This window comes from Linepithema humile, chromosome 2 (genome assembly GCF_040581485.1).
Source record: "Linepithema humile isolate Giens D197 chromosome 2, Lhum_UNIL_v1.0, whole genome shotgun sequence".
Classification (NCBI taxonomy): Eukaryota; Metazoa; Arthropoda; class Insecta; order Hymenoptera; family Formicidae; genus Linepithema; species Linepithema humile.
In genome coordinates this window covers 22,423,026-22,450,835 of record NC_090129.1, presented here as the reverse complement: position 1 = coordinate 22,450,835, position 27,810 = coordinate 22,423,026, and the positions used below count along the sequence as shown (strand labels likewise).

Below are 27,810 nucleotides of genomic sequence, written 5' to 3'. Positions count from 1 at the left end.
AATTGTGTTATATTTAGGAAAAAGATTATATTTTTATTTGTGACTTTAAACAAATAATTCTCGCTTATAATATTTTTAACATATCCATAGTTAAAAGAAACAATTACATATTAACGTTGTGTTTTATAAAATCCTATAAAACTAAATATATAGATTTTGTGTATATATAATGTATATATTGTGTATACATATAGTATTTAAAATTGCATATTAACTTCTATGTTCTAGTACGGACATTTTCAACAAATGTCATATTATTATTACATATTATATTTGCATGCTTTTTAATAAGTTCCATGGAATTAATTGTTTCATTAATTGCAGCAACGACTTTCTCATTGTCCATTATTGTCATGTGAGTGCCTTCAACATAGTGTATTTCTATCTTTCCTTTAGTAATCTGAAAGTAATTTTATATTAATTACAACTGTTCTGCTGTATAAATTATTTTATTATATACTTCAATTACCTTGTGCAGACCATAATCTTCTTGAGAAAAAAGTAATGAATGTGTCGTAGGCTTCAGAAGTATTATAGGTGATTCGATCTTCGGTACTTGTGTCACATCGTATTCATGAAGACTGATCAAATGCTTATACATTGTTGTGCACAAAGCTCTTCTTTTGTCAATCATTACTTGTGAATAAGCCGAAATATGTTTCAAAAAAATTTCTAACTTTTCGTCCCAATTAGTGTTAGTACATTTGTTTAACTCCAACACAAACTGAAAAGAATAGATTTGCGATTTTTGCCGAAAAATTCATCATTTAAAATCATCGTCTACGATTATATACCTTTCCACTAACTGCTGGTTGAAACAAATCCATTATACCCAAAAGAACATTATTCTGGAATTCATCTAACGTAGTGAAAGGACAATTTAAATTAGCCATTGCCTTCATATACTCGGGTGCTCCATCAATGAGTATCAATCGGCCTTTAAGATTCATTTCTTCTAACTGCCGTGCTAATTCAATTGCAATTATCGATCCATACGAATAACCAACTAATACAAAATTCTGTGGCAATTTTTCTTCTTTGCTCAAAATGTGCTGAAAACACATAAAAAACAATAAAATATAAAAAAAACTTAACATAGAAAAAATGGGACTAAAAATATTTTAAACTGTTATCTTGTTATAATTGTATTTTTGTATGCAGTATTTTATTGTATCACAATTTGTTTTTTTTCTACATTATGAAGTCCAGTTGTTAATTAAGTGAAGAATTTACCTGTAAAAGGCTATTAGTGATATCTTTTATTGATGTTAAGTCTGTGCCGATGTTGTGCGTGTTGTATTGCAGACATGTTGCTGAACCTTCGATTTTTGGCACCAGCAAATCAAAGACGTTTCCACAACCCTCTATACCTGGCAATAAGAATATTTTGCTTTCCGTCGTGCTTTTTTTCGTCGGAAGCTTTATACAAACATCAGGTATCAATTGATCGTCGCCTGATATGCGAATGAGCAATTTCATTCCTGTTATCTCGGTGAGTTCTTCGTTCTTCACATCTTTGTCGAACATTTTGGCGAGCTTAGCGAAATTGAGATTGCGAATATCTTGCGCGGTAAGGAAAATCTCATACTCCCGTTCCAAGGTCTGTTTAATTTCCACGGCCATCATCGAGTCCATTCCAAGCTCGGACAAAGGCACGTGATGAGCCACGGTACTCATGTCCTTCAGATCTATATTTAATTAATTTTTTGTATTTAGTTATAATTATTTAGTTTATATTAAATATTTAAATCGCATTTAATTAAACACATTGATCTTCTTTATCAAATGAATTAAAATTCAAATAAATTGATTAATTAAATTTTCGTACATTATTGTCTAATTTTGATATTATTGTCTAATTTTTTAAATATTATTAACTTACTCATAATATTGGCCACAGTTTCGATAATACTGGATGCGCCGTAAGTGATCAACCGCTTTTCGGCTACAACCATGCTCGCCACTATAGGCTGCTTTTGTAACAAAAAGTCCTCGAGTTTCGAGATGCAGGAAGTTATCTTTTGCTGCAAAGTGCCGCCAATAACCATTTCTTTGTCGTTGTCTTGCATATCAGCCACGAGGCCGACATCGCCGATCGCACCCCATTGAACCGCTAGTCCGTGCAGACCCTCTTGCACTCTTCTCTCGCAAATTCTTTCCATGATGGAATTTGCCATGCCGTAATTGGTCTGTCCGGCATTTCCTCTGCCGCAAGATACCGAAGAGAACACAACAAAGTGACGAAGCTGAGGACATATTTTTCTGGTCAAATGATCCAAGTTCTTCGTGGCCCAAGCTTTCGCTTTGAAGGGCTCCTGGAACGTCTCTACAGTTTGATTCGGACAAATTTTATCATTCAATACCACAGCCAGGTTGAATATAGCGTCCACCGGCGCCAGTTTCTCCGCCGATTTTAGCATATATTCGCAATCTTTGACGTCCGATACGTCGACGTCTGATATGATTAGCATTTTTACTCCGTAAGATTTCCACAGATCAATCTTCATCTGCTGATATCCGTTTTTTACTCCGGCGCGCGAGATGAACACCAGATTCTGAGCGCCACGAACCACCAGCCAATCAGCTAATTCTAAGCCAAAGCCACCCAACCCGCCTAAGATGATGTACGATTTGTTCGATTGACAGTAATAACGTGGAAGTGCAAGAATGGGTGCGCTCATAGATTCATCTTCTTTGTGTATTTTTATGATTATCTAAAATTACGTTCACTTAGTTAACGCAGTTTTTATTTGATGTATTATGTTTTATCCTAAATTGATCTCGCGTATTAATCTACAATTAATTCCAGGTAAATACACCTACCTTTCCTATATGTTTTCCAGCTGCCATGTATCTGAATGCAGTTTCCACTTCATCCTTTTCGAAAATCTTTCTGGCAATCGGTTGAATAGCTTTATTCGCAATATGTGCGACCACTACCCTGTTCAAATGTGCTCTTCGTTCCTCCGGAGCTGAGAATAAATTATCCAACATAACGCTGTAAAATGAAATTCCTTTTGAAAGGATTGACAGGTTCAACAAATTATTGGCCATAAAATCAAATTTGCCAATTTCCAGAAAACGCCCGCCCTTCGCAAGGCAACGGATGGACGTCTGGAGTTTCTCTTCGGCGAGCGAGTTCAATACAATGTCCACGCCACGGCCGTTGGTCTGATTAAATATCATTTGCTCAAAACTGTTGTCGCGCGAATTTCCAATGTGATTCTCTGGGATAAACGGAAACGTGTCTCTGATAAACTTTCGCTTTTCCGGAGTGCCAACGGTGGTAAATATTTCGCAACCTTTGTGATGCGCAAGATGAATCGCAGCTTGTCCCACGGCACCGGTACCGGAGTGGATGAGTACCGTGTCGCTCTTTTTCATTTTCGCCTTCATGCACAATCCGTAACAGCACGTGCCGTAAGCGCATGGAACTGTAGCAGCGTCTTCCATGCTCCACTCATCGGGAACGTTCCAGCATAAGTGTTTGGTGGTTGTGCACATATTTGATATGGATCTGTGAATAAAAGAATTAAAATTTTTATATATATATAAAAAACAGGATTATTTAGGATAGATAAGGATAACTTATAGATTTTACGGTAAATACAGTAATACTGTTTATAAAAAATTTATGCACTACAATAAAATAATTCTACGTTTGTGCTTTAGCTTTATAAAATATTGCAAATTGCATTACAATGTCTGCAACATTTAAAATACAAATTTTTTGTAATAAATGATTTTTTAATAATTTTTTATTTTTTTGTCACACATGCACATACAATATATACACACACAATATATCAATTTATTCAAGAGAAAAGCTTGCTTTAAAGTGCGTCAATTTTTTTTATAAACAGTATATTTTTTAATAATTGCGTGACAGTAACGTACCTGTTTTCCCAAATTCCCATCACTCTCTGTCCAGTATTATCGACGCCAACATATTCTACACCCAGCATACAATCCTCGAGTCGTCCACGCGTTGCGCAAAAACTATCTCCTGCAAGTTTGCCGGACGCTATCATTACATCTTTGAAATTGATAGACGAGTAAGCTATGTGAATGAGATTATTCTCCTTATAATCCGGTGCAATTGGGCCCTCGATCCAGCGAAATGAACTCAAATCACCGCTCACCTAATTGAGAAATATCTTTTATTATAACAGAACTGCAAGAATAATTTTTTATATTTATTTATGAAACATTTATACCAATTGATTGGTTAATGCGTGGTACACGAGTTTTGGTGTCAGCGGCGCTAACGGAAGATGTCTGTATGAACCCCATGTTTTACCCGGACGCAAGACATTTATGATAAGATCGATCCGGAGTTGGTCCGCGTATAATGGCTCGTGCAAAGAAAACTTCGGTGCAGTTTTGTCTTGAATAAACATTCCTCTGATCGATTCGCCGCCTGGTTCTCTCCTCAAGCAATTGACGAGACCCAACAAGCCGCATTCCATATCTTTCTCGCTGACTAAAATTATTTTCGCAGCGTTTCTTGACTCGTTCTCCGCGTTCAAGATCGATTTTAGCTGCTCTAACCAGGAGAACTCGTAATTGTTCACGTGAATAACTTTAGTTTTCCTCGTCGACTGTTCTATCTTCTTTAACAATATAATATGCTCTTTTTGCGTTCGTTTTTCAAGTACTACAGCTAAATTATAATTTTTGGCAGTCGTAATGTCGTCTTTCGTAAAGGACTGTTCTCGTGTCAATAAGAATCCATTGTTTTGTAACGCCGGCAAAATTTCTATTAAGGTCTTGCTCTTGTTGTTCGTAAACATATTGTATACTGTGATTAACATCGCATTATCGTCATTCGACAACTTCTTCGATTGCGAGACTGTGATTTTCGAAGGAAGAGTAACGCAATCGAAGCGATCGGTTCTGGTCACCAAAGTAATGTTTGGTTGAAGCAACGGTAGATCACCCAAGATATCGATAAACAGTGTGGATGCTATTTCATCTGTTTCTACTTTGTCATCATCTTCGATCAATTCGATAATATTCATTTTTATCACTTGATGATATTCCAGAGCGAGATGCGTCGACAGCATCACGGCTTCCTGCAAAGAAACCTCGGCTCCGTCGCGATGAGCTATGAATCTGTACTCTTCGAGAACGGGCTCCCCCGCTGGTTTTCGACGAAATATGGAAGTAGCCTTGATTCCGCGAATTTCCACACCGCCGGATACTACCGCGTCGAAGGTTTTGTACACACGAACAGGAAGCTCTAGAAAGATATTTATAAAAATTGTATTTTTTTTAATTTATTATACTTTTTTTATACTTTTTTTATTTTAAACAAATTTATTTATTTGAGAATTAGTTACAACAATTAAAAAATTAATATTAAAAAGCTGTTAGAAAAAAAAATAAGTCGGCAAACTTACGATAATCGTTAGCTGCTGCGTCCCGTATTTGCTGTATGTGAAATTTTGTATCGATCACCAACTTTTGTATTCCCGTGGGAACATGAAGATTCCTCGTGTCTATCCCGAGGATTTTCATTTGCAGCATATTATCCATAAATGTTACCCAGTTGTACAACCAAGCTATGTGCCCTTGTTTTCCCGTAGTCGACGAACTCTTCAGACCCCGAAACATGCCGGTGTATTGATATCCGCGTAATCTGAGTTCTTTGTAGATATCTTTTGTCTTCATTACTTCCTCCTCATTGTCGTTCTCTTGATTTAACAGATGACTCGGCAACTTTTCTTTGGCAATATCTGTCGGTTCACGCACAGTGCCAGTGACGACGACATTATCTCCTTCCAAGACTTCGAACTTTCCAGTTGCTGCAATAAATAGTCTTGAATATTTCTTTTTATCGCATAAATTAAGTATTGTTATTTTCAATGCGGCCAAAAGAGTAGCTTATTGAAAAATAAATTTTTAAAATTAGATCTACCTTTCTGCACCATTATTGTTAGTTCCACGGATCCTTGTTTCGGAAAGTGCGTTGCCCGAATGAACTTGACATTCTCAAATACGATCGGCATATCGGTATACGATAGACTTTTCAGCATACCCATTGTTTCCCAAACTAGCATGAGATATCCAGTAGCTGGCAATAATCGTCTTCCGTCAATCACATGACCGTTCAAATATTCGTAATCTTCGTCATTTTGCATAATTTCAATCATCCTTTTTCCGTCAGAGAGTTTCATCTGCATTTTATGGCATGTTACGTACCAATCTTCGGAATGGTCCCATCTGAGAATAAAAAATAAATATTTTTTACCGTGAACATAATTTTGTATTCTATTATGTTTAACAATGAAAAATGTGTTCGACATACTTGATTGACGGCGAGATCATCGGTGTGGAACGACTAACAGGAAATTTTACGATTGGGTATAAATTTACTATTTGCGGTTGCAAGCCATTGTTGTACATTTTTCCCAGACCTTGCAAAAATACTTTGACATTATCCTCGTGATTATGCTGAAGTAACGTGATGCTGGTTGTGTCGAACAGTTCTTTCGTAACACTTTGAAGAATAGCGTTTGGCGCGATTTCAAGTGTAACTGCGTTTCTGGGAATTAATTGCGCGGTTTTATTGAAAAATGCAGGACTGAATAGATTATTCGTGAAATATTCAGCGTAGGACAATTTCGTGCTGCAAAATAAACTTTGCCATATCTGATTGGGAGTTATTGTTTGCGGTATTATTCGATTTAGGTAAGTCAGAATCGTGTCTCTCGCGGGGTGGAGATAACGAGTATGCAGAGGAATATTGCAAGAGTTGACTTCTTCAGTAAATACATTATTGGCCTGCAAAATTATATAAAAAGTATAATTTGTTTAAGTTAATTACACGGATATTCAACAAAATATTTAAATGAACAATTATAGTACCTCTAATTGTTTTGTAAACGCCCTTACTGATTTTTTTAGACCGCTTATGGAACAAGTATTTGGACTGTTGCTATAGATTACTTCGATATCCGGTGGGCATATGTTCTTCACATTCTCATAACTGAGACCGATATTCACCATCGCGCAGTTAATTTTCTTTGTTTCTTTTAATCCCAATCCTATATAATACGAAGATAAAATTACTTGTTCAAGGGTGAAAATACCGGTCGCATATGCGCAGCAGAGTTCACCAATTGAGTGACCGACGACATAATCTGGGACGATACTTACGGATCTTAAAAGATCGATTAATCCCACCTAAAAGAAAAATAAAATATTTCTTTCTATAATAATCAAGAAACATTTACAGAAATTGCACGCATATAATTTGTAACAGCAATTTATTACCTGCATTACGGTAATGCCCACAAGTGAATTCAATATATCGTTAAAAATATCTTTATGTTTACTCGTTAATATGTCAATGATATACATTCCACGCGTTTTTAAAATCGTATCGCATTTTTCTATGGTTTTGGAAAATACTGGGAATCGCAGTAGTGCTTGACCTGTTAACATGTAAATTCGAGTTTAATTGCAAGCAATCACTTCTTTAATTATGCAAAAAAGGATGCGTACCCATGCCAATCCATTGCGATCCAATTCCGGAGAACACGAAACAAATCGGTCTTTTCTCACCTGAATAATATTGTATTTCTTTTGCCATTTTGTTCGGCGTTTTAGATTCGACAATCACGTATCCTCTGTAAGGATGATTTTTCATTTCATCAGCGTAAATATCATGCAATAGCCGTACATATTCGACGTCTATCGGCCGGTTCTCGATCTAACATACAAATTTTTGCGGTGTAAGTGTGTTTTTATTGAATGTGTAACCGTAAAAGTTTTATATACCTCATTTAGAAATGATTCAACTGCTTGTTCGGTACGTCCGGACAGGACAACGAGTCTGGGCAGATTATCATTCGGCGCTGCTTTATTGATCTTTTCTTTTGTGTTACTTCGCATCAAGATGTGGCAGTTGGCTCCACCAAAACCGAACGAATTGATACCCATAAATCCAGAAGTCCACGGTGTTGTGTTGGTCACTACGCGTATACTTCCATCTTCAAAAGCCTTAATATTTTTCCGTACTTGTGTGAAGTTTATATTTGGCGGGATTAAGTCAGTTTCCATTGCAATTATCACCTTACGAAAAGTTAATTAAATGCCAACTTGTTGCTTCTTCTTTTTTTATTAAATTATTTATTAATTGATTAATGTTTTTTATCTTTTTATCATGATACTATTAATGAGTTAGTAGCGAAAGAAATGTAATACAAATTTTTGTTTGTAAAGTGTAAAAATTTCACAAATCTACGATCATAAATATCGATGGCTACTATTATAATGCATATAATATTTATTATTACCTTAGCAATTTGACACATGCTACTAGCACCTTCAGAATGGCCCAAGTTTGATTTGATAGAACCGATTAATAGAGGAGTTTGCCTGTTCTTGCAGAAAACTTGCTCGAGTGCATTGACTTCTTCTGGATCGCCAACATAAGTGCCGGTGCCGTGAGCCTCCATGTAACCTAAGCAAGTCGGTGAAATACCGCATTCATTGTAAAACTCTTCAAGTAAAGTTTGTTGCATTTTGCTCGACGGGAAGGTAATGCCTTGTTCCTTGTATCCGTCGCAATTAGTTTTCCCGTAAACGACGGTTGCATAAATTCTCTTAGCCACCTTTGCTTTTTGTAAAATCGCGACTGCGATTGTCTCGCTACGCATGTAACCGTTTGCATCGTCGGTAAATGGTTTGCAGAATCCGTCAAGTGCTAAAATTCCTGAAATTGTAAAATTATGTTATAAAATCTAATTTAGATGTATATTTATATATATCTCAATTTATTTAGATTATAATAATTTTGATATTTTTCAATTATCTTCTATATTCTAAATTAATGTTTTAATAAGTATAATACCGAGTCGCGCAAACTGCAAAGCTAGATAAGGATTCAGGCAGAGATTTATACCGCCGACAATAGCGGCGTCACACTCCCCTGACTGAATACTTCTATAAGCGGACTCTAATGCGAAGAGACTTGAACTGCAGGCGGAATCGATTATGTAAGATGGTCCCGTTATATTTAACCAGTGAGACATCCGATTTGCGAACAGAGGCTTCAAACATCCAAAAGCTGCATCGCCAGCTATCTAATGTGTGTACATATATTGCTTAGAGAATTTGAATGTTCATTGCATAAGCATTGTACGAGCAGATTTATCAATAAGTACATTTTTTACAATATGATATAAAAATGTTATTTATTAAAATTTTTATTTTATAAGCTTGTGCAATATTCTTGCTTGATCGATAAGTAATTTTTCATACCTGTGCTTTTTCAACAAACCAAGTCTTCTCCGACTCCGATATGCACATTCCGATGAAAATTCCAGTTTTTGTTCCAGATAGAACTTTTGGATTTATTCCTGCGTCAACGATAGCTTCATACGTATGCTCCATGAGCATTCTACTCATAGGATCCATGATATGGACTTCGTTGAAGGGAATTTCAAAATAACCTGCGTCGAATTTCTCGCAATTGTTAATCAGTCCCATACGTTGAGGTAGATCTGGGTATACTGTATATTAAACCGTATATAATTAGTGAACAGTTATTTTCGTTCCAACTATTATATATAGAAGTTTTAATAAAAAAGAAATGATGACAGTGAATAAGAAATTTAAATAGAACAGTAATTTTGTATATATGTTTTTATGGAATATTTTTTATATAATTTTTTATCCATAAACCAAAGAAGATATTACCATGATTCCATCGTCGTTCCTCATCTGATCCAAGATCCACTTTGTTAAATAGATTCTCTTGAAGCTGTCTAATATTGTCAGATTTAGGAAATCTACCGGCGATGCCAGAAATGACGATGTCATCTTCAGATTCGACATCAATGACCGTGGCTTTTTTATTAGAGTCCATGTCAACTCCAACAACAGTAAATTTTACTTTACTGGTTAACAAAGTCCCAATATCAGCAAATTTGCAGATATTTTAAATGATTTTAATTTCACGTTTTTACAATTTCACACTCTTTTTTTCTTAATTTTTAATGATAATATTTAATTGTGATTCTGAAATCCAACTGATGCGATTGCCTGTGCGACTGGCGTATCACTAGTTAACGGGTTGTCTTTAAACCTGTTTTTATATAAAAGACATATGTTAATTATTGCATCATTAATTATGCAGGTACATTATAAATTTACTATTTATAAAAACCATTGTTTGATAAGAATTAATGTTTCGTAATTGTGAAATAACAATGGCATGTATTTTAAATTCAAATATTTGCAATTATTTGCCTGTAAAAGTAAAGACTCTTATTTATTTTACTATCTGCTGCATTGAGAGACGCAAAAATATGATATGGAAATAAGAATTTTGAGACCAATTGTATATATCTAGTAGAAAATTATTATAATTTTTAGTTATATGAGCAAGTTACATAGTAAATTACATAATTCTGAATGAAGAGCTACACTGGTTTTATAATAAGTAAATTTTTTTACTGTAAGAAACAATATATGTCATTAAATAGACATTTAAATATAAACGCGGTTCAATGCGTTTAATCTTTTGAATACAATAAGTGCATATATATATTCCGCGAAAACAATTGATGTAGCCGACGAACTCATATTAACATTTGGCGAAAACAATCGACGGCTACAATGTGGCCGGAGAATATGTATAAATATACAAAATAAAATTTAATAATAAACTGCAGTCAAAAGTCAACAGTATTGCACCTTAACCTTTGGTTAAGGCTAAATAGGACGCAGAGCAATATCGCTGTACACAACTCTGCCGCGAAACACATTTCAACGAGTTTAGCGCGATCCGTGTTTCATTATTGCATTTTATTTATATTTCTTATCGTATCTATGTTAGTACAAAACAGTATTTGATAATGCTATCAAGGAGAGAAAATTATTTTGTTCAAAAATATTTTATGTTAATTTTTTATCAGGGACGGATTTCGGTTTCTGCCGCTCCTACGCTGAATCAAATTTGCCGCCCCTTAATGACAGTGGAGCAAGGGGAAATTTTTTTATTAATTAAATAAGAAATAGATAATAAAATAGGAAACAGGTATCTTATATATAGGATTCTTTGAATAATAAATAACACATTCTCTCTCGCGCGCGCGCGTTTCCAGTTTTTCTCCTCCAATTCTCAACCGATTTTGTTGACATTTTTTTAATGATATTTAATGTTACCCCGAGCATATAAAGCCAGAAATGTAAAAAACGTAAAAAACTTTTTAATATTAAAAAAACTTAAAGAAAAAATTTCTGCATAATCGGTTGAGAATTGGAGGAGAAAAACGGGAAATAAATTTCGCCGAAAACGCCGGAAAAAATAGCACTTTATACATTCTTTAACAGTAATGATCACGAACATATTTATATTATGACTCTTTTGATGAAAATCAGAATGTATTTTGAATATAAATAGAGTGTTAATAATTTTTTTTTTAATTCAAAAATTAAAAATTTGCCGCCCCCTAAAATTTGCCGCCCAAGGCTATAGCCTATCCAGCCTAATGGGAAATTCGCCTCTGTGTTTTATCAAAAATTGGTTTTTTAACTGTAGTGCATTCCTTCCAATCGTGCGTAATATTGCTATTAAACATTCTTTTGAGACGAAAAATATAAATAAGTGAAGACATTTTTGCTTTGTAAGAAAAAGATATTCAATGGGTTTTCAATGTGAGGTAAAAAAGATAGTCATTATAATAACATTTTATTCCAAAAAATTGCTTAAAAGGAGGTCGAAAAGTTAAGAATCATATTATTGAGTTGCAATCGTATTGAATTCTAACATGAAAAGTTAAAAATATACAATACGTCTGTACTATTATTGACACGTTTTTCAACAATAGTACCTCACAGGTGATGTGAAAATTTATTGTTCTATACTTATTATTTTGTTGCATTTGTGATATGGACATTCCTGAGGCTGAGTATCGCGCACTTTAGTTACGCGCGTTGTAAGAGCATTTGGCGACTCGTTGCTAGCATGCGAGGGGCATGCAAGGGGCAGGAGGCGTCAATCAGAAAATTGAGCCGAAAGTTGCTAATTCCCATCTCTGATTTATAGTATAACTTTAATTGGATGTTTAATCAGTTACATTGTATTAAAACTAACTAGCATTATAATACAATTTTTTTCGCTATTGAATTTATACGTTATTTTCTAAAATTGTTTTTAAATTAGATAATATTTTCTATCAATATTGTACTTATAAATTGTGTGGCATTGTAATATAAAATTATTTTTAAAATTATCTTTTTCAGGCTTTCATGAAATTGCTATAGTTGCAAAGTGCTGCAATGTGCGACCGAAGCATCAAAACTACATAAGCAACATCCTATATTTTTTGAGATAAATTACATTAATCAGTTTTAGTCATAAAAATTGACAAAATTATTTTTCGCCAATTTTACTTTATTTAAAGTCACACATTGTTACGTTTATAAAATAACCATTCTTACACTTTTGCTTTTTTAAATACATTTTTAATGATGTCTATGTAATTTCTTATTTTTAAGATTTTTTAATTCAAAATTTTGCATTGTAACTTATCGATAATTATTATCTTATTTTAGGCGTAAACTTCGAAATTTATAACTAGATTTTCTTTTATTAGCAGTTACTAAGATAAGAGAAAGTGAAAATCAGGAACTATCAAACTCTACTAACAGGAATAATGCAAATTAAGTCGCACGACCTCGTGCGATCCGCGAAATATCAGGGCTGCGGGTGAGTCTTGTTCTTTGTCTCGCAATTTTTCTTAAGTTAACAGTCGATTGCAAATCTATGATATTTTACATTAGATTGCGCACGTGCGTACATTTGCTTCCAGCTTGAAGCTAAACGTCCATAAATTTACATGCTTATGTCATTGCTAGTGTTGTTATTCTATTTGTTGCCCGTTATGTCATTTTAAGCATTCGCGCAATTAGAGGGTCATGTCCTCTTCAAGTCTCACGTTAACTGTTTTACATTGAATACTCCAAAATTTCTAAATAAAAATGTTAATTGTTTCAGCAAGCAGCACAAAATTCAGAATAAAAAACTAACATTGAATCGGACAATTTTACGACTGCTCATCGCTCGAACTATCGATCAATTATGACACAGCGCCGGACACGTCCGTAATCTATTCTTTGTGCGCATTTTTTTTTCGCGTTGTTACGACGATCTGATTTCACGGTTTGTTTGACTTTCTGGTACGCGGAAATATTGTTTGAAGTTCGGCGTGTTCAAAACCGAGCTTGCGGTTTCGTTACTTTGTTTCTGGCGAGGGAGTAACTTATCTCTGTCTTCAAAATTGTTTATCGGTTAATAATTTTAAAAAATTATTATGTGCTCCGTATATTTTTTTATATGTAGACATATATATATATATATGCAATACAATGCGTAAGCGCGTAGACACATATTTTTTTCCATTGCTAAATTTTATTTAGTCATTCCGTATTTACGCAAAGTCACGCGGCATATCATAGGTATTTTTAGTATTCGATGGTAGTGTTAAATCGATAGAAAACGGAGTTCCTATGGTGAGAATGCGTTAAATTGATCGCTATTAACCCCTGTACACCGCGCTGCTCATTCCATTACATTGTTGGCATTTCCGTAGATTTATGAACGTTGCGGCAACGTTTTTGAACGTACATCAAACAATAATTCTTCTTAATACAAGGAAAATCTATTTTTCTCAACTATAGTATAGCATTGATATGTACACAAAAATTTAATACTTCACAAAATATTAAAAAAATTATAATTAAACTGATCAAGCGAAAACAATGTCGCCTTACCGCAATCGAAATAGTAGTGCCATGTCTAGGTACATAAGCGTCTAATCTAACCTAACACATGTTAATAATATCGATTACCTGACGCACACCTGCATGAGAGCGCTGAATTACTTAAGCTGTCTTTCAGACTGGCGCCTAGTTGGCAATTTGCTGAATTTCGACTAACGCGCTTGATAGCACATTGACAACAAGATCACGGAAGAACGCACCCTTTACGGAAATGAAATTATGGAATGTACAGCACATTGGTTATATTTTTGCATGCCACGTGTATCGCGATGTGAAAGAACAGTATCGAATTGATCTAGCACGTGGAAATACCTATACTTTACCTGCCACAAAAGGATTCACGCACGCTCTGTGCGTTCGCATAAAAAAATTCACTGCAAGAAAGAGTAAAAATATACGATTGATTCGTAAAATACGGGTGCGCACATATACGGACTAATTTTAATTAAATACAAGCACAACGATATAAAGAATTCATACTTGCTGAGATGGAATAATATTACATTAAAGCTATTTTTATACAGAAAATGAAAAGAGTTGCAGCGTTCTCTAATGTTTTAAAAAGTAAAAAATCAAATTTTATTAAATAAAAAAGCATTGGAAAATTTTTAATTAAATTGAAGATAAAACCAAACGTAATTTAAAAGCCAATAGAAGACCCATTGAACATTGAACACCTATTTGAAAGATGCAGAATAATATACACTAGATGTATTTTTGCTTTAAGAGATCTTATCATTCCTTTATTTAGATTTGTTCATGTATTGTGAACTACATAAAAAATAAATCACACTGACACCGACCGGCTTCTGGTGGCATAGATGCAAGCACTTTCGAGATATTAGAGTTTTGCAGGAAAAAGATCGCAATCTACACGACAGTGCCGAAGGACGTGGATAGCGCTGCACGTAGTATACCGCATAGTAGCATCGCGTCAAGCGCGCTCCGCTATACTGATTCGACGATACTATGGGGTGTCCCAAATGGATGGGTGACGAGTGTCAGAGTAGGGTAGAGACTGCGCAGAGGCTGCGTGGATGGAAGAATACGTAATGACAGTTGAATGAAATTTTAAAATAGATTTTTTGAGAGATATTTCTAATTTATTTCTATGCTTCTATTTTTGCCAGTTACTTTTACGCGCATTGTATATTCTCTGTGAATATCAGTTTATACTTGAATTCGATCCTTGTTTTCACCTCTTTTACCTGCTGATGTTATAAGCAAATACGCATCAACGACCACAGTCTGTTTCGTATTTTACGTTCAATAAATTACCTTTAGTAATATGTCGACAAGAGTAAATTTTAATCGATCTCATTTTATATACCTATTTTAAAATCATAAGTATTTTGAGGGACTGCGTGATTATAGTTTGTTATGTGTTAAATTTTGTTATGTAATTAAAGTGGCTTTTAGTATCTTGAAGAACGGCAATAAAATCATAAAACAACTTAATATTGTAACTAAACTTGCTTCAAACTATATGGAGACGATATATTAACACAAAAAAGCAATTGTGTTAATTTTAGGAAAAAGATTATATTTTTATTTGTGACTTGAAACAAATAATTCCCGCTTATAATATTTTTAACATATCCATAGTTAAAAGAAACAATTATATAATATAAAATCTTATAAAACTAAATGTATAGATTTTGTGTATATATAGTGCATATATTGTGTATACACATAGGATTTGAAATTGCATATTAACTTCTATGTTCTAGCACGGATATTTTGAACAGATGTCATATTATTATTACTCATTATATTTGCATGCTTTTGAATAGGTTCGATAGAATTAATTGCCTCATTAATTGCAGCAACGACTTTCTCATTGTCCATTATTGTAATGTGAGTGCCTTCAGCATATTGTATTTCTATCTTTCCTTTAGTAATCTGAAATTAACTTTATATTAACTACAACTGTTCTGCTGTATAAATTATTTTTTTATATACTTTAATTACCTTGTGTAGGCCATAGTCTTCTTCAGGAAAAAGTAATGCATATGTCATGGGCTTCAGAAGTAGTATAGATGATTCGATCTTCGGTACTTGTGTCACATCGTATTCATGAAGACCGTTCAAATGCTTATACATCGTTGTGCACAAGACTCTTCTTTTGTCAGTTGTTACTCGTGAATAAGCCGAAGAAACATGTTTCAAAAAAATTTGTAACTTTTCGTCCCAATTAGTATTAGTAGATTTATTTAACTCCAACACAAACTGTAAAGATAAGATTTGTGATTTTTGCCGAAAAATGAATCATTTAGGACCATTATCTATGATTATATACCTTTCCACTAGCTGTTGGTTGAAACAAATCCATTATACCCAAAAGAATATTATTCTGGAATTCATCTAATGTAGTGAAAGGACAATTTACATTAGCTATTGCTTTCATATACTCGGGTGCTCCATCGATGAGTATCAATCGGCCTTTGAGATTCATTTCTTCTAACCGCCGCGCTAATTCAATTGCAATGATCGATCCATACGAATAACCAACTAGTACAAAATTCTGTGGCAATTTTTGTCCTCTGCTCAAAATGTGCTGAAAACACATACAAAACAATAAAGTATAAAAAAAACTTAACATAGAAAAAATGGGACTAAAAGTATCTTGAACTGTTATCCTGTTATCATTGTATTTTGGTATGCAGTATTTTATTGTATCACAATCTGTTTTCTTCTTCTTACATTATGAAGTCCAGTTGTTAATTAAGTGAACAATTTACCTGTAAAAGGCTATTAGTGATATTTTTTATTGATGTTAAGTCTGTGCCGATGTTATGCGTGTTGTATTGCAGGCATGTTGCTGAACCTTCGATTTTTGGCACCAGTAAATCGAAGACGTTTCCACAACCCTCTATACCTGGCAATAGGAATATTTCGCTTTCCGTCGTGCTTCTTTTCGTCGGAAGCTTTATACAAACATCGGGTATCAATTGATCGTCACCTGATATGCGAATGAGCAATTTCATTCCTGTTATTTCGGTGAGTTCCTCGTTCTTCACATCTTTTTCGAACATTTTGGCGAGCCTATCGAAATTGAGATTGCGAATATCCTGCGCGGTAAGGAAAATCTCATACTCCCGTTCCAAGGTCTGTTTAATTTCCACGGCCATCATCGAGTCCATTCCAAGCTCGGACAAAGGCACGTGATGAGCCACGGTACTCATGTCCTTCAGATCTATATTTAATTAATTTTTTGTATTTAGTTATAATTATTTAGTTTATATTAAATATTTAAATCGCATTTAATTAAACACATTGATCTTCTTTATCAAATGAATTAAAATTCAAATAAATTGATTAATTAAATTTTCGTACATTATTGTCTAATTTTGATATTATTGTCTAATTTTTTAAATATTATTAACTTACTCATAATATTGGCCACAGTTTCGATAATACTGGATGCGCCGTAAGTGATCAACCGCTTTTCGGCTACAACCATGCTCGCCACTATAGGCTGCTTTTGTAACAAAAAGTCCTCGAGTTTCGAGATGCAGGAAGTTATCTTTTGCTGCAAAGTGCCGCCGATAACCATTTCTTTGTCGTTGTCTTGCATATCAGCCACGAGGCCGACATCGCCGACCGCACCCCATTGAACCGCTAGTCCGTGCAGACCCTCTTGCACTCTTCTCTCGCAAATTCTCTCCATGATGGAATTTGCCATGCCGTAATTGGTCTGTCCGGCATTACCTCTGCCGCAAGATACCGAAGAGAACACAACAAAGTGACGAAGCTGAGGACATATTTTTCTGGTCAAATAATCCAAGTTCTTTGTGGCCCAAGCTTTTGCTTTGAAGGGCTCCTGGAATGTCTCTATAGTTTGATTCGGACAAATTTTATCATTTAATACTACAGCCAGGTTGAATATAGCGTCCACCGGCGCCAGTTTTTCCGCCGATTTCAGCATATATTCGCAATCTTTGACGTCCGCTACGTCGACGTTCGATATGATTAGCACATTCACTCCGTAAGATTTCCACAGATCGATCTTCATCTGCTGATATCCGTTTTTTACTCCGGCGCGCGAGATGAACACCAGATTCTGAGCGCCACGAGCAACCAGCCAGTCCGCTAATTCTAAGCCGAATCCACCCAAGCCGCCTAAGATGATGTACGATTTGTTCGATAGACAGTAATACCGTGGAAGTGCAAGAATAGGTGCGCTCATAGATTCATTTTCTTTGTGCATTTTTATGATTATCTAAAAGTTCGTTAACTCATTTAACTCAGTTTTTATTTGATGTATTACGTTTTAGCCTTAATTTATCTCGTATTGAGCCACAATTAATTCCAGCTAAATACCTACCTTTCCTATATGCTTTCCAGCTGCCATGTATCTGAATGCAGCCTCAACTTCATCCTTTTCGAAAATCTTTCTGGCAATCGGTTGAATAGTTTTATTCGCAAGATTTATGGCCACTACCATGTTCAAATGTTCTCTTAGTTTTTGCGGAGCTGTGAATAAATTATCCAACATAACGCTGTAAAATGAAATTCCTTTTGAAAGGAACGATAAATTTAACAAGTTATTGGCCATAAAATCAAATTTGCCGATTTCCAGAAAACGCCCGCCCTTCGCGAGGCAACGGATGGACGTCTGGAGTTTTTCTTCGGCGAGCGAGTTCAATACAATGTCCACGCCACGGCCGTTGGTCTGACTAAGTATCATTTGCTCAAAACTGTTGTCGCGCGAATTTCCAATGTGATTCTCTGGGATGAACGGGAACGTGTCTCTGATAAACTTTCGCTTTTCCGAAGTGCCAACGGTGGTGAATATCTCGCAACCTTTGTGATGCGCAAGATGAATCGCAGCTTGTCCCACGGCACCGGTACCGGAGTGGATGAGTACCGTGTCGCCCTTTTTCATATTTGCCTTGACAATTAATCCGTAACAACACGTGCCGTAAGCGGCCGGAACCGTTGCAGCGTCCTCCATGCTCCACTCGTCGGGAACGTTCCAGCATAAGTATTTGGAGGATGTGCACATATTTGATATGCATCTGTGAATTAAAAAATTAAAATTTTTTTTATATCTAAAAGAAACGGGATTATTTAGGATAGATAAGGATAACTTGTAGGTTTTACAGTAAGTATAAAAAATACAGTAATACTGTTTATAAAAAATTTATGCATTTTAATAAAATAATTTTACGTTTGTTTTGGCTTTACAAAATATTGCAAATTGCATTACAAAGCCTGTAACATTTGAGATAGAAATTTTTTAAAATAAATAATTTTTTAATTATTTTTATCTTCTTATCACAAATTCACATAGAATATATACACACACAATATATCAATTTATCCAATAATAAGGCTTTCCTTAAGGTGCGTCAATTTTTTTTATAAACAGTATACTTTTAAATAATTGCGTGACAGTAACGTACCTGTTTTCCCAAATTCCCATCACTCTCTGTCCAGTATTATCGACGCCGACATATTCCATACCAACCATACAATCCTCGAGTCGTCCACGCGTGAAGCAGAAACTATTTCCTGGAAGTTTGCCGGACGCTATCATTACATCTTTGAAATTGATAGAAGCGTAAGTTATGTGAACAAGATTATTCTCCTTATAATCTGGGGTAATCAGGCCTTCAATCCAGCGAAATGAACTCAAATCACCGCTCACCTAATTGAGAAATATTTTTTATTATGACAGAACTGTAAGGATAACTTTTTTTATTTATTTATGAAACATTTATACCAATTGATTGGCAAATGCGTGGTATACGAGCTTCGGTGTCAGCGGCGCTAACGGAAGATGTCTGTATGAACCCCATGTTTTACCCGGACGCAAGACATTTATGATAAGATCGATCCGGAGTTGTTCCGCGTATAATGGCTCGTGCAAAGAAAACTCCGGTGCAGTTTCGTCTTGAATAAACACTCCTCTGATCGATTCGCCGCCTGGTTCTCTTCTCAAGCAATTGACGAGGCCCAACAAGCCGCATTCCGAATCTTTCTCGCTGACTAAAATTATTTTTGCAGTGTTTCTTGACTCGTTCTGCGCGTTCAAGATCGATTTTAGCTGCTCTAACCAAGAGAACTTGTAATTGTTAACGTGAATAACTTCAGTTTTTCTCGTCGACTGTCCTATTTTCTTTAACAGTATAATATGCTCTTTTTGCGTGCGTTTCTCAAGTACTACGGCTAAATTATATTTTTCGGCAGTCGCAATGTCGTCTTTCGTGAAAAACTGTTCTCGTGTTAATAAGAATCCATTGTTTTGTAACGCCGGCAAAATTTCTTTTAAAGTTTTGCTCTTGTTTTTCGTTAACAAATTGTATCCTGTGATTAACATCGCATTATCGTCATTCGTCAACTTTTTCGATTGCGAGACTGTGATTTCCGAAGGAAGAGTAACGTGATCGAAGCGATCGGTTCTGGTCACCAGAGTAATGTTCGGTTGAAGCAACGGTAGATCACCCAAGATATCGATAAACAGTGGAGATGCTATTTCATCTGTTTCTATTTTGTCATCATCTTCGATCAATTCGATAATATTCACTTTTATCACTTGATGATACTCCAGAGCGAGATGCGTCGACAGCATCACGGCTTCCTGCAAAGAAACCTCGGCTTCGTCGCGATGAGCTATGAATCTGTACTCTTCGAGAACGGGTTCTCCCGCTGGCTTTCGACGAAATATGGAAGTAGCTTTGATTCCGCGAATTTCCACACCGCCGGATACTACCGCGTCGAAGGTTTTGTACACACGCACAGGAAGCTCTAAAAAGATATTTATAAATATTGTATTTTTTTATACTCAAACTTCTCTTACGTTATACAAATTTCTTTATTTGAAAATTAGTTACAATATTTAAAGATACATTAAAAAATTAATATTAAAAAGCTGATAGAAAGAAAATAAGTCGACAAACTTACGATAATCGTTAGCTGCTGTGTCCCGTATTTGCTGTATGTGAAATTTTGTATCAATCACCAACTTTTGTATTCCTGTCGGAACGTAAATACTCCTCGTGTCTATCCCAAGGATTTTCATTTGCAGCATATTATCCATAAATGTTACCCAATTGTACATCCAACCTATATGCCCTTTTTTTCCCGTAGTCGACGAACTTTTCAGACCTCGAAACATGCCGGCGTATTGATATCCACGTAATCTGAGTTCTTTGTAGATATCTTTTGTCTTCATTATTTCCTCCTCATTATTATTCTCTTGATTTAACAGATGACTCGGTAACTTTTCTTCGGCAATATTTGTCGGTTCACGCACAGTGCCAGTGACGACGGCATTATCTCCTTCGATGACTTCGAACTTTCCAGTTGCTGCAATAAATAATATTGAATGTTCTTTTTTACCGCATAAATTGAGTATCGTCATTCTTAATACAGCAAGTAAAAAAGTTTATTAAAAAATAATTTTTTAAAATAAGATTTACCTTTTTGCACCATTATTGTTAGATACACGGGTTCTTGTTCTTGTTTCGGAAAGTGTGTTGCCCGAATGAACTTGACATTTTCAAATACGATCGCCATATCTGTATACGATAGTCTTTTCAGCATACCCATCGTTTGCCAAACTAGCATGAGATATCCAGTAGCCGGCAATAACTGTCTTCCGTCAATTACATGACCGCTCATATATTCGTATTCTTCGTCATTTAACGCAATTTCAATCATTCTTTCTCCGATGGACAGTTTCGTCAGCATTTTATAACATATTAAGTACCAATCTTTGGAATGGTCCCATCTGCGAATAAGGAATGAAAATTTCTTACCGTGAAATAATTTTGTATTCTATTATGTATAACAAATGAATAATGTGTTCGACATACTTGATTGACGGCGAGATCATCGGCGTGGAACGACTAACAGGAAATTTCACGGTCGGATATAGATTTGCTATTTGCGGTTGCAAACCATTGTTGTACATTTTTCCCAGACTTTGCAAAAATACTTTGATATTATCTTCGTGATTACGCTGAAGTAATGTGATGCTGGTTGTGCCGAACAGTTCTTTCGTAACACTCTGAAGAATAGCATCTGGCGCGATTTCAAGAATTACTGCGTTTCTAGGAATTAATTGCGCGGTTTTATCGAAAGATACAGAACTGAATAGATTATTCGTGAAATATTCAGCGCAGGACAATTTCGTGCTGCAAAATAAGCCTTGCCATATCTGACTGGGAGTCATTGTTTGAGGTATTATTCTATTTAGGTAAGCCAGAATCGTGTCTCTCGCGGGGAGGAGATAACGGGTGTGCAGAGGAACATTGCAGCAATTGACTTCTTTAGTAAATACATTATTGGCCTGCAAAATTATATAAAAAATATATATTGTTTCAGTTAATTATACATATATTCAACAATATATTTAAGTGAAATATTAAAGTACTTTTAATTGTTTTGTAAACGTCTTTACTGATTTCTTTAGACCGCTTATGCAGCCAGTATTTTGACTGTTGCTGTAGATTACTTCGATATTCGGTGGGCATATGTTCTTTACATTCTCATAACTTAGACCAATATTTACCATTGCGCAGTCAATTTTTTTTGTTTCCTTCAATCCCAATCCTATGTAATACGAAGATAAAATCACTTGTTCAAGGGTAAAATTACCGGTCGCATATCCGCAGCAGAGTTCACCAATTGAATGACCGACGACATAATCTGGCACGATATTTACGGATCCTAAGAGATCGATTAATCCCACCTAGAAAAGAATAAAATATTTTTATTTATAATTATCAAGAACCATTTACATAAATTGCGCGCATATAATTTGTAAAAGCAATTTATCACCTGCATTACGGTGATGCCCACAAGTGAATTTAATATATCGTTAAAAATATCTTTATGTTTACTCGTTAATATGTCAATGATATTCATTCCATGGGTTTTTAAAATCGTATCACATTTTTCTATGGTTTTGGAAAATACTGGCAATCGCAGTAGCGCTTGACCTGTTAACATGTAAATTCGAGTTTAATTGCAAGCAATCACTTCTCTAACATATGCAAAAAAGTATGCGTACCCATGCCAATCCATTGCGATCCAATTCCGGAGAACACGAAACAAATCGGTCTTTTCTCACCTGAGTAATATTGTATTTCTTTTGCCGCTTTGATCGGCGTTTTAGATTCGACAATCACGTATCCTCTGTAAGGATGATTTTTCATCTCATCAGCGTAAAGATCATGCAATAGCCGTACATATTCGACGTCTATCGGCCGGTTCTCGATCTAACATATAAATTTTTGCGGTGTAAGTGTGCTCTTATTGACTGTGTAATCGCAAAATTTTTATATACCTCATTTAGAAATGATTCAACTGCTTGATCGGTACGTCCAGATAGGACAACGAGTCTGGGCAGATTATCATTCGGCGCTCCTTTATTGATCTTTTCCTTTGTGTTACTTCGCATCAAGATGTGGCAATTGGCTCCACCAAAACCGAACGAATTGATGCCCATAAATCCAGAAGTCCACGGTGTTGTGTTGGTCACCACGCGTATACTTCCATCTTCAAAAGCTTTAACACCTTTCCGTATTTGTGTGAAGTTTATATTTGGCGGGATTAAGCCAGTTTCCATTGCAATTATCACCTTACGAAAAGTTGATTAAATGCCAACTTGTTGCTTCTTATTTTTTTATTAAATTATATATTAATTGATGAATGTTTTTTATTTTTTTATCATGATACTATTAATGATTTAGCAGCGAAAGAAATGTTATACAAATTTTTGTTTGTAAAGTGTAAAAATTTCACAAAACTACGATCATAAAAATTGACGGCTACTATTATAATGCATATAATATTTATTATTACCTTAGCAATTTGACACATGCTACTAGCACCTTCAGAATGGCCCAAGTTTGATTTGACAGAACCGATTAATAGAGGAGTTTGCCTGTTTTTGCAGAAAACTTGCTCGAGTGCATTGATTTCTTCTGGATCGCCAACATAAGTGCCGGTGCCGTGAGCCTCCATGTAGCCTAAGCAAGTCGGTGAAATACCGCATTCATTGTAAAACTCTTCAAGTAAAGTTTGTTGCATTTTGCTCGATGGGAAGGTAATGCCTTGTTCCTTGTATCCATCGCAATTAGTTTTGCCGTAGACGACGGTTGCATAAATTCTTTTAGCCATCTTTGCTTTTTGTAAAAATGCGACTCCGATTGTTTCGCTACGCATGTAACCGTTTGCATCGTCGGTAAAAGGTTTGCAGAATCCGTCAGGTGCTAAAATTCCTGAAATTGTAAAATTATATTATAAAATTTAATTTAGATATATATTTATATATATTCTAAATTATTTTGATTATAATAATTTTTATATTTTTCAATTATATCCTATATTTTAAATTAACATTTTAATAAGTATAATACCGAGTCGCGCAAACTGCAATGCTATATAAGGATGCATGCAGAGATTTAGACCGCCGACAATAGCTGCGTCACACTGCCCTGACCGGATACTTCTATAAGCGCTCTCAAAAGCTGTGAGACTTGAGCTGCAGGCGGAATCGAATGTGCAAGACGGTCCTGTTATATTTAACCAGTGGGACATCCGATTTGCGTATAGAGGCTTGTAACATCCAAAAGCTGCAGCGCGAGCTATCTAATGTTTGTACATATAACATTGTTTAGAGAATTTAAATGTTCGTTGTATGAACATTGTACGAACTGATTTACAAACAAGTAAATTTTTTACAATATCATATAAAAATGTTATTTATCAAAATTTTTATGCTATAAGTTTGTACAATATTCTTGCTTGATCGATGAGTAATTTTTCGTACCTGTGGTTTTTCAAAAAACCAAATCTTCTCCGCCTCCGTCAAGCACATTCCGATAAAAATTCCAGTTTTCGTTCCAGATAAATTTTTCGGATTTATTCCTGCGTCAACGATAGCTTCATACGTATGCTCCATGAGCATCCTACTCAGAGGATCCATGAAATGGACTTCGTTAAAGGGAATTTCAAAATAATCTGCATCGAATTTCTCGCAATTGTCAATCATTCCCATACGTTGAGGTAGATCTGGGTGACCTGTATATTAAACCGTATATAATATGTAAATAGTTATTTTCGTTCTTATTATTATATATAGAAGTTTTAATAGAAAAGAAATGATGACATTGAATAAGAAATTTAAATAGAACAGTAATTTTGTATATATGTTTTTATGGAATATTTTTTATATAATTTTTTATTCATAGAACAAAGAAGATATTACCATGATTCCATCGTCGTTCCTCATCTGATCCAAGATCCACTTTGTTAAATAGATTTTCTTGGAGCTGTCTAATATTGTCAGATTTAGGAAATCTACCGGCGATGCCAGAAATGACGATGTCATCTTCAGATTCGACATCAATGACCGTGGCTTTTTTATTAGAGTCCATGTCAACTCCAACAACAGTAAATTTTACTTTACTGGTTAACAAAGTCCCAATATCAGCAAATTTGCAGATATTTTAAATGATTTTAATTTCACGTTTTTACAACTTCACACTCTTTTTTTCTTAATTTTTAATGATAATATTTAATTGTGATTCTGAAATCCAACTGATGCGATTGCCTGTGCGACTGGCGTATCACTAGTTAACGGGTTGTCTTTAAACCTGTTTTTATATAAAAGACATATGTTAATTATTGCATCATTAATTATGCAGGTACATTATAAATTTACTATTTATAAAAACCATTGTTTGATAAGAATTAATGTTTCGTAATTGTGAAATAACAATGGCATGTATTTTAAATTCAAATATTTGCAATTATTTGCCTGTAAAAGTAAAGACTCTTATTTATTTTACTATCTGCTGCATTGAGAGACGCAAAAATATGATATGGAAATAAGAATTTTGAGACCAATTGTATATATCTAGTAGAAAATTATTATAATTTTTAGTTATATGAGCTAGTTACATAGTAAATTACATAATTCTGAATGAAGAGCTACACTGGTTTTATAATAAGTAAATTTTTTTACTGTAAGAAACAATATATGTCATTAAATAGACATTTAAATATAAACGCGGTTCAATGCGTTTAACCTTTTGAATACAATAAGTGCATATATATATTCCGCGAAAACAATTGATGTAGCCGACGAACTCATATTAACATTTGGCGAAAACAATCGACGGCTACAATGTGGTCAATGAATATGTATAAATATACAAAATAAAATTTAATAATAAACTGCAGTCAAAAGTCAACAGTATTGCACCTTAACCTTTGGTTAAGGCTAAATAGGACGCAGAGCAATATCGCTGTACACAACTCTGCCGCGAAACACATTTCAACAAGTTTAGCGCGATCCGTGTTTCATTATTGCATTTTATTTATATTTCTTATCGTATCTATGTTAGTACAAAATAGTATTTGATAATGCTATCAAGGAGAGAAAATTATTTTGTTCAAAAATATTTTATGTTAATTTTTTATCAGGGACGGAATTCGGTTTCTGCCGCTCCTACGCTGAATCAAATTTGCCGCCCTTTAATGACAGTGGAGCAAGGGGAAATTTTTTTATTAATTAAATAAGAAATAGATAATAAAATAGGAAACAGGTATCTTATATATAGGATTTTTTGAATAATAATAAATAACACATTCTTTCTCGCGCGCGCGCGTTTCCAGTTTTTCTCCTCCAATTCTCAACCGATTTTGTTGACATTTTTTCTATGATATTTAATGTTACCCCGAGCATATAAAGCCAGAAATGTAAAAAACGTAAAAAAATTTTTAATATTGAAAAAACTTAAAGAAAAAATTTCTGCAAAATCGGTTGAGAATTGGAGGAGAAAAACGGGAAATAAATTTCGCCGAAAACGCCGGAGAAAATAGCACTTTATATACTCTTTAACAGTAATGATCACGAACATATTTATATTATGACTCTTTTGATGAGAATCAGAATGTATTTTGAATATAAATCGAGTGTTAATAATTTTTTTTTTAATTCAAAAATTAAAAATTTGCCGCTTCCTAAAATCTGCCGCCCAAGGCTATAGCCTATCCAGCCTAATGGGAAATTCGCCTCTGTGTTTTATCAAAAATTGGTTTTTTAACTGTAGTGCATTCCTCCCAATCGTGCGTAATATTGCTATCAAACATTCTTTTGAGACGAAAAATATAAATAAGTGAAGACATTTTTGCTTTGTAAGAAAAAGATATTCAATGGGTTTTCAATGTGAGGTAAAAAAGATAGTTATTATAATAATATTTTATTCCAAAAAATGGCTTAAAAGGAAGTCAAAAAGTTAAGAATCATATTATTGAGTTGCAATCGTATTGAATTCTAACATGAAAAGTTAAAAATATACAATACGTCTGTACTATTATTGACACGTTCTTCAACAATAGTACCTCACAGGTGATGTGGAAATCTGTTGTTCCATACTTATTATCTTGTTGTATTTGTGATATGGACATTCCTGAGGCTGAGTATCGCGCACCTTAGTTACGCGCGTTGATAGCGCGTTTGACTCGTTGCTAGCAAGCGAGCGGCAAGGAGGGGGCAGAAGGCGTCAATCAGAAAATTGAGCCGAAAGTTGCTAATTCCCATCTCTGATTTATAGCATAACTTTAATTGGATGTTTAATCAGTTACATTGTATTAAAACTAACTAGCATTATAATACAACTTTGATATTGAATTTATACATTATTTTCTAAAATTGTTTTTAAAGTAGATAATATTTTCTATCAATATTGTACTTATAAGTTGTGTGGCATTGTAGTGTAAAATTATTTTTAAAATTATCTTATTCAGACTTTCATGAAATTGCTATAGTTGCAAAGTGCTGCAACGTGCGACCGAAGCATCAAAACTACATAAGCAACATCCTATATTTTTTGAGATAAATTACATTAATCAGTTTTAGTCATAAAAATTGACAAAATTATTTTTCGCCAATTTTACTTTATTTAAAGTCACACATTGTTACGTTTATAAAATAACCATTCTTACACTTTTGCTTTTTTAAATACATTTTTAATGATGTCTATGTAATTT

At 34.6% G+C, this 27,810-nt stretch overlaps 2 protein-coding genes and 1 long non-coding RNA gene across 3 annotated transcripts in view; all 3 read right to left on the bottom strand.

Moving 5' to 3' along the window:
* LOC136998047 (uncharacterized) overlaps positions 1–27,810 on the bottom strand; it is a 34,007-nt gene that overhangs the window by 2,622 nt on the left and 3,575 nt on the right. The window lies entirely within an intron of this gene.
* Positions 27–10,070, bottom strand: LOC105679887 (fatty acid synthase-like). The gene is made up of 19 exons (XM_067349912.1): positions 9,709–10,070; positions 9,271–9,521; positions 8,861–9,092; positions 8,304–8,722; positions 7,786–8,079; positions 7,510–7,717; positions 7,279–7,439; positions 6,871–7,188; positions 6,311–6,786; positions 5,921–6,225; positions 5,403–5,807; positions 4,218–5,242; positions 3,898–4,142; positions 2,824–3,517; positions 1,883–2,714; positions 1,234–1,688; positions 795–1,052; positions 470–724; positions 27–400 (listed from the first exon to the last, which is right to left on the bottom strand). The coding sequence occupies exons 1-19, from the start codon at positions 9,875–9,877 to the stop codon at positions 218–220; spliced, it is 7,185 nt and encodes a 2,394-aa protein (XP_067206013.1). The 5' UTR covers positions 9,878–10,070; the 3' UTR covers positions 27–217.
* On the bottom strand, positions 14,512–25,190 carry LOC136998045 (fatty acid synthase-like). Its single transcript, XM_067349913.1, has 19 exons — positions 25,022–25,190; positions 24,584–24,834; positions 24,171–24,402; positions 23,614–24,032; positions 23,096–23,389; positions 22,820–23,027; positions 22,588–22,748; positions 22,319–22,498; positions 21,621–22,096; positions 21,225–21,535; positions 20,707–21,111; positions 19,526–20,550; positions 19,206–19,450; positions 18,125–18,818; positions 17,188–18,019; positions 16,539–16,993; positions 16,097–16,354; positions 15,769–16,026; positions 14,512–15,699 (listed from the first exon to the last, which is right to left on the bottom strand). Exons 1-19 carry the CDS (start codon positions 25,188–25,190, stop codon positions 15,517–15,519), a joined length of 7,056 nt encoding a protein of 2,351 aa, XP_067206014.1. The 3' UTR covers positions 14,512–15,516.

Bases quoted from the DNA above. Each gene is read 5' to 3' on its own strand.
- LOC136998045 (XM_067349913.1), bottom strand. From the start codon at position 25,190: ATGGACTCTAATAAAAAAGCCACGGTCATTGATGTCGAATCTGAAGAT. The intron at 23,390-23,613 runs GTAATAATAAAT...ACTTTTCGTAAG, and splicing joins GCATGTGTCAAATTGCTAAG to GTGATAATTGCAATGGAAAC. The intron at 21,536-21,620 runs GTATGTCGAACA...CCTTATTCGCAG, and splicing joins ATGATCTCGCCGTCAATCAA to ATGGGACCATTCCAAAGATT.
- LOC105679887 (XM_067349912.1), bottom strand. From the start codon at position 9,877: ATGGACTCTAATAAAAAAGCCACGGTCATTGATGTCGAATCTGAAGAT. The intron at 7,440-7,509 runs GTACGCATCCTT...ACATGTTAACAG, and splicing joins ATCGCAATGGATTGGCATGG to GTCAAGCACTACTGCGATTC. The intron at 7,189-7,278 runs GTAATAAATTGC...TTTTTCTTTTAG, and splicing joins TGGGCATTACCGTAATGCAG to GTGGGATTAATCGATCTTTT.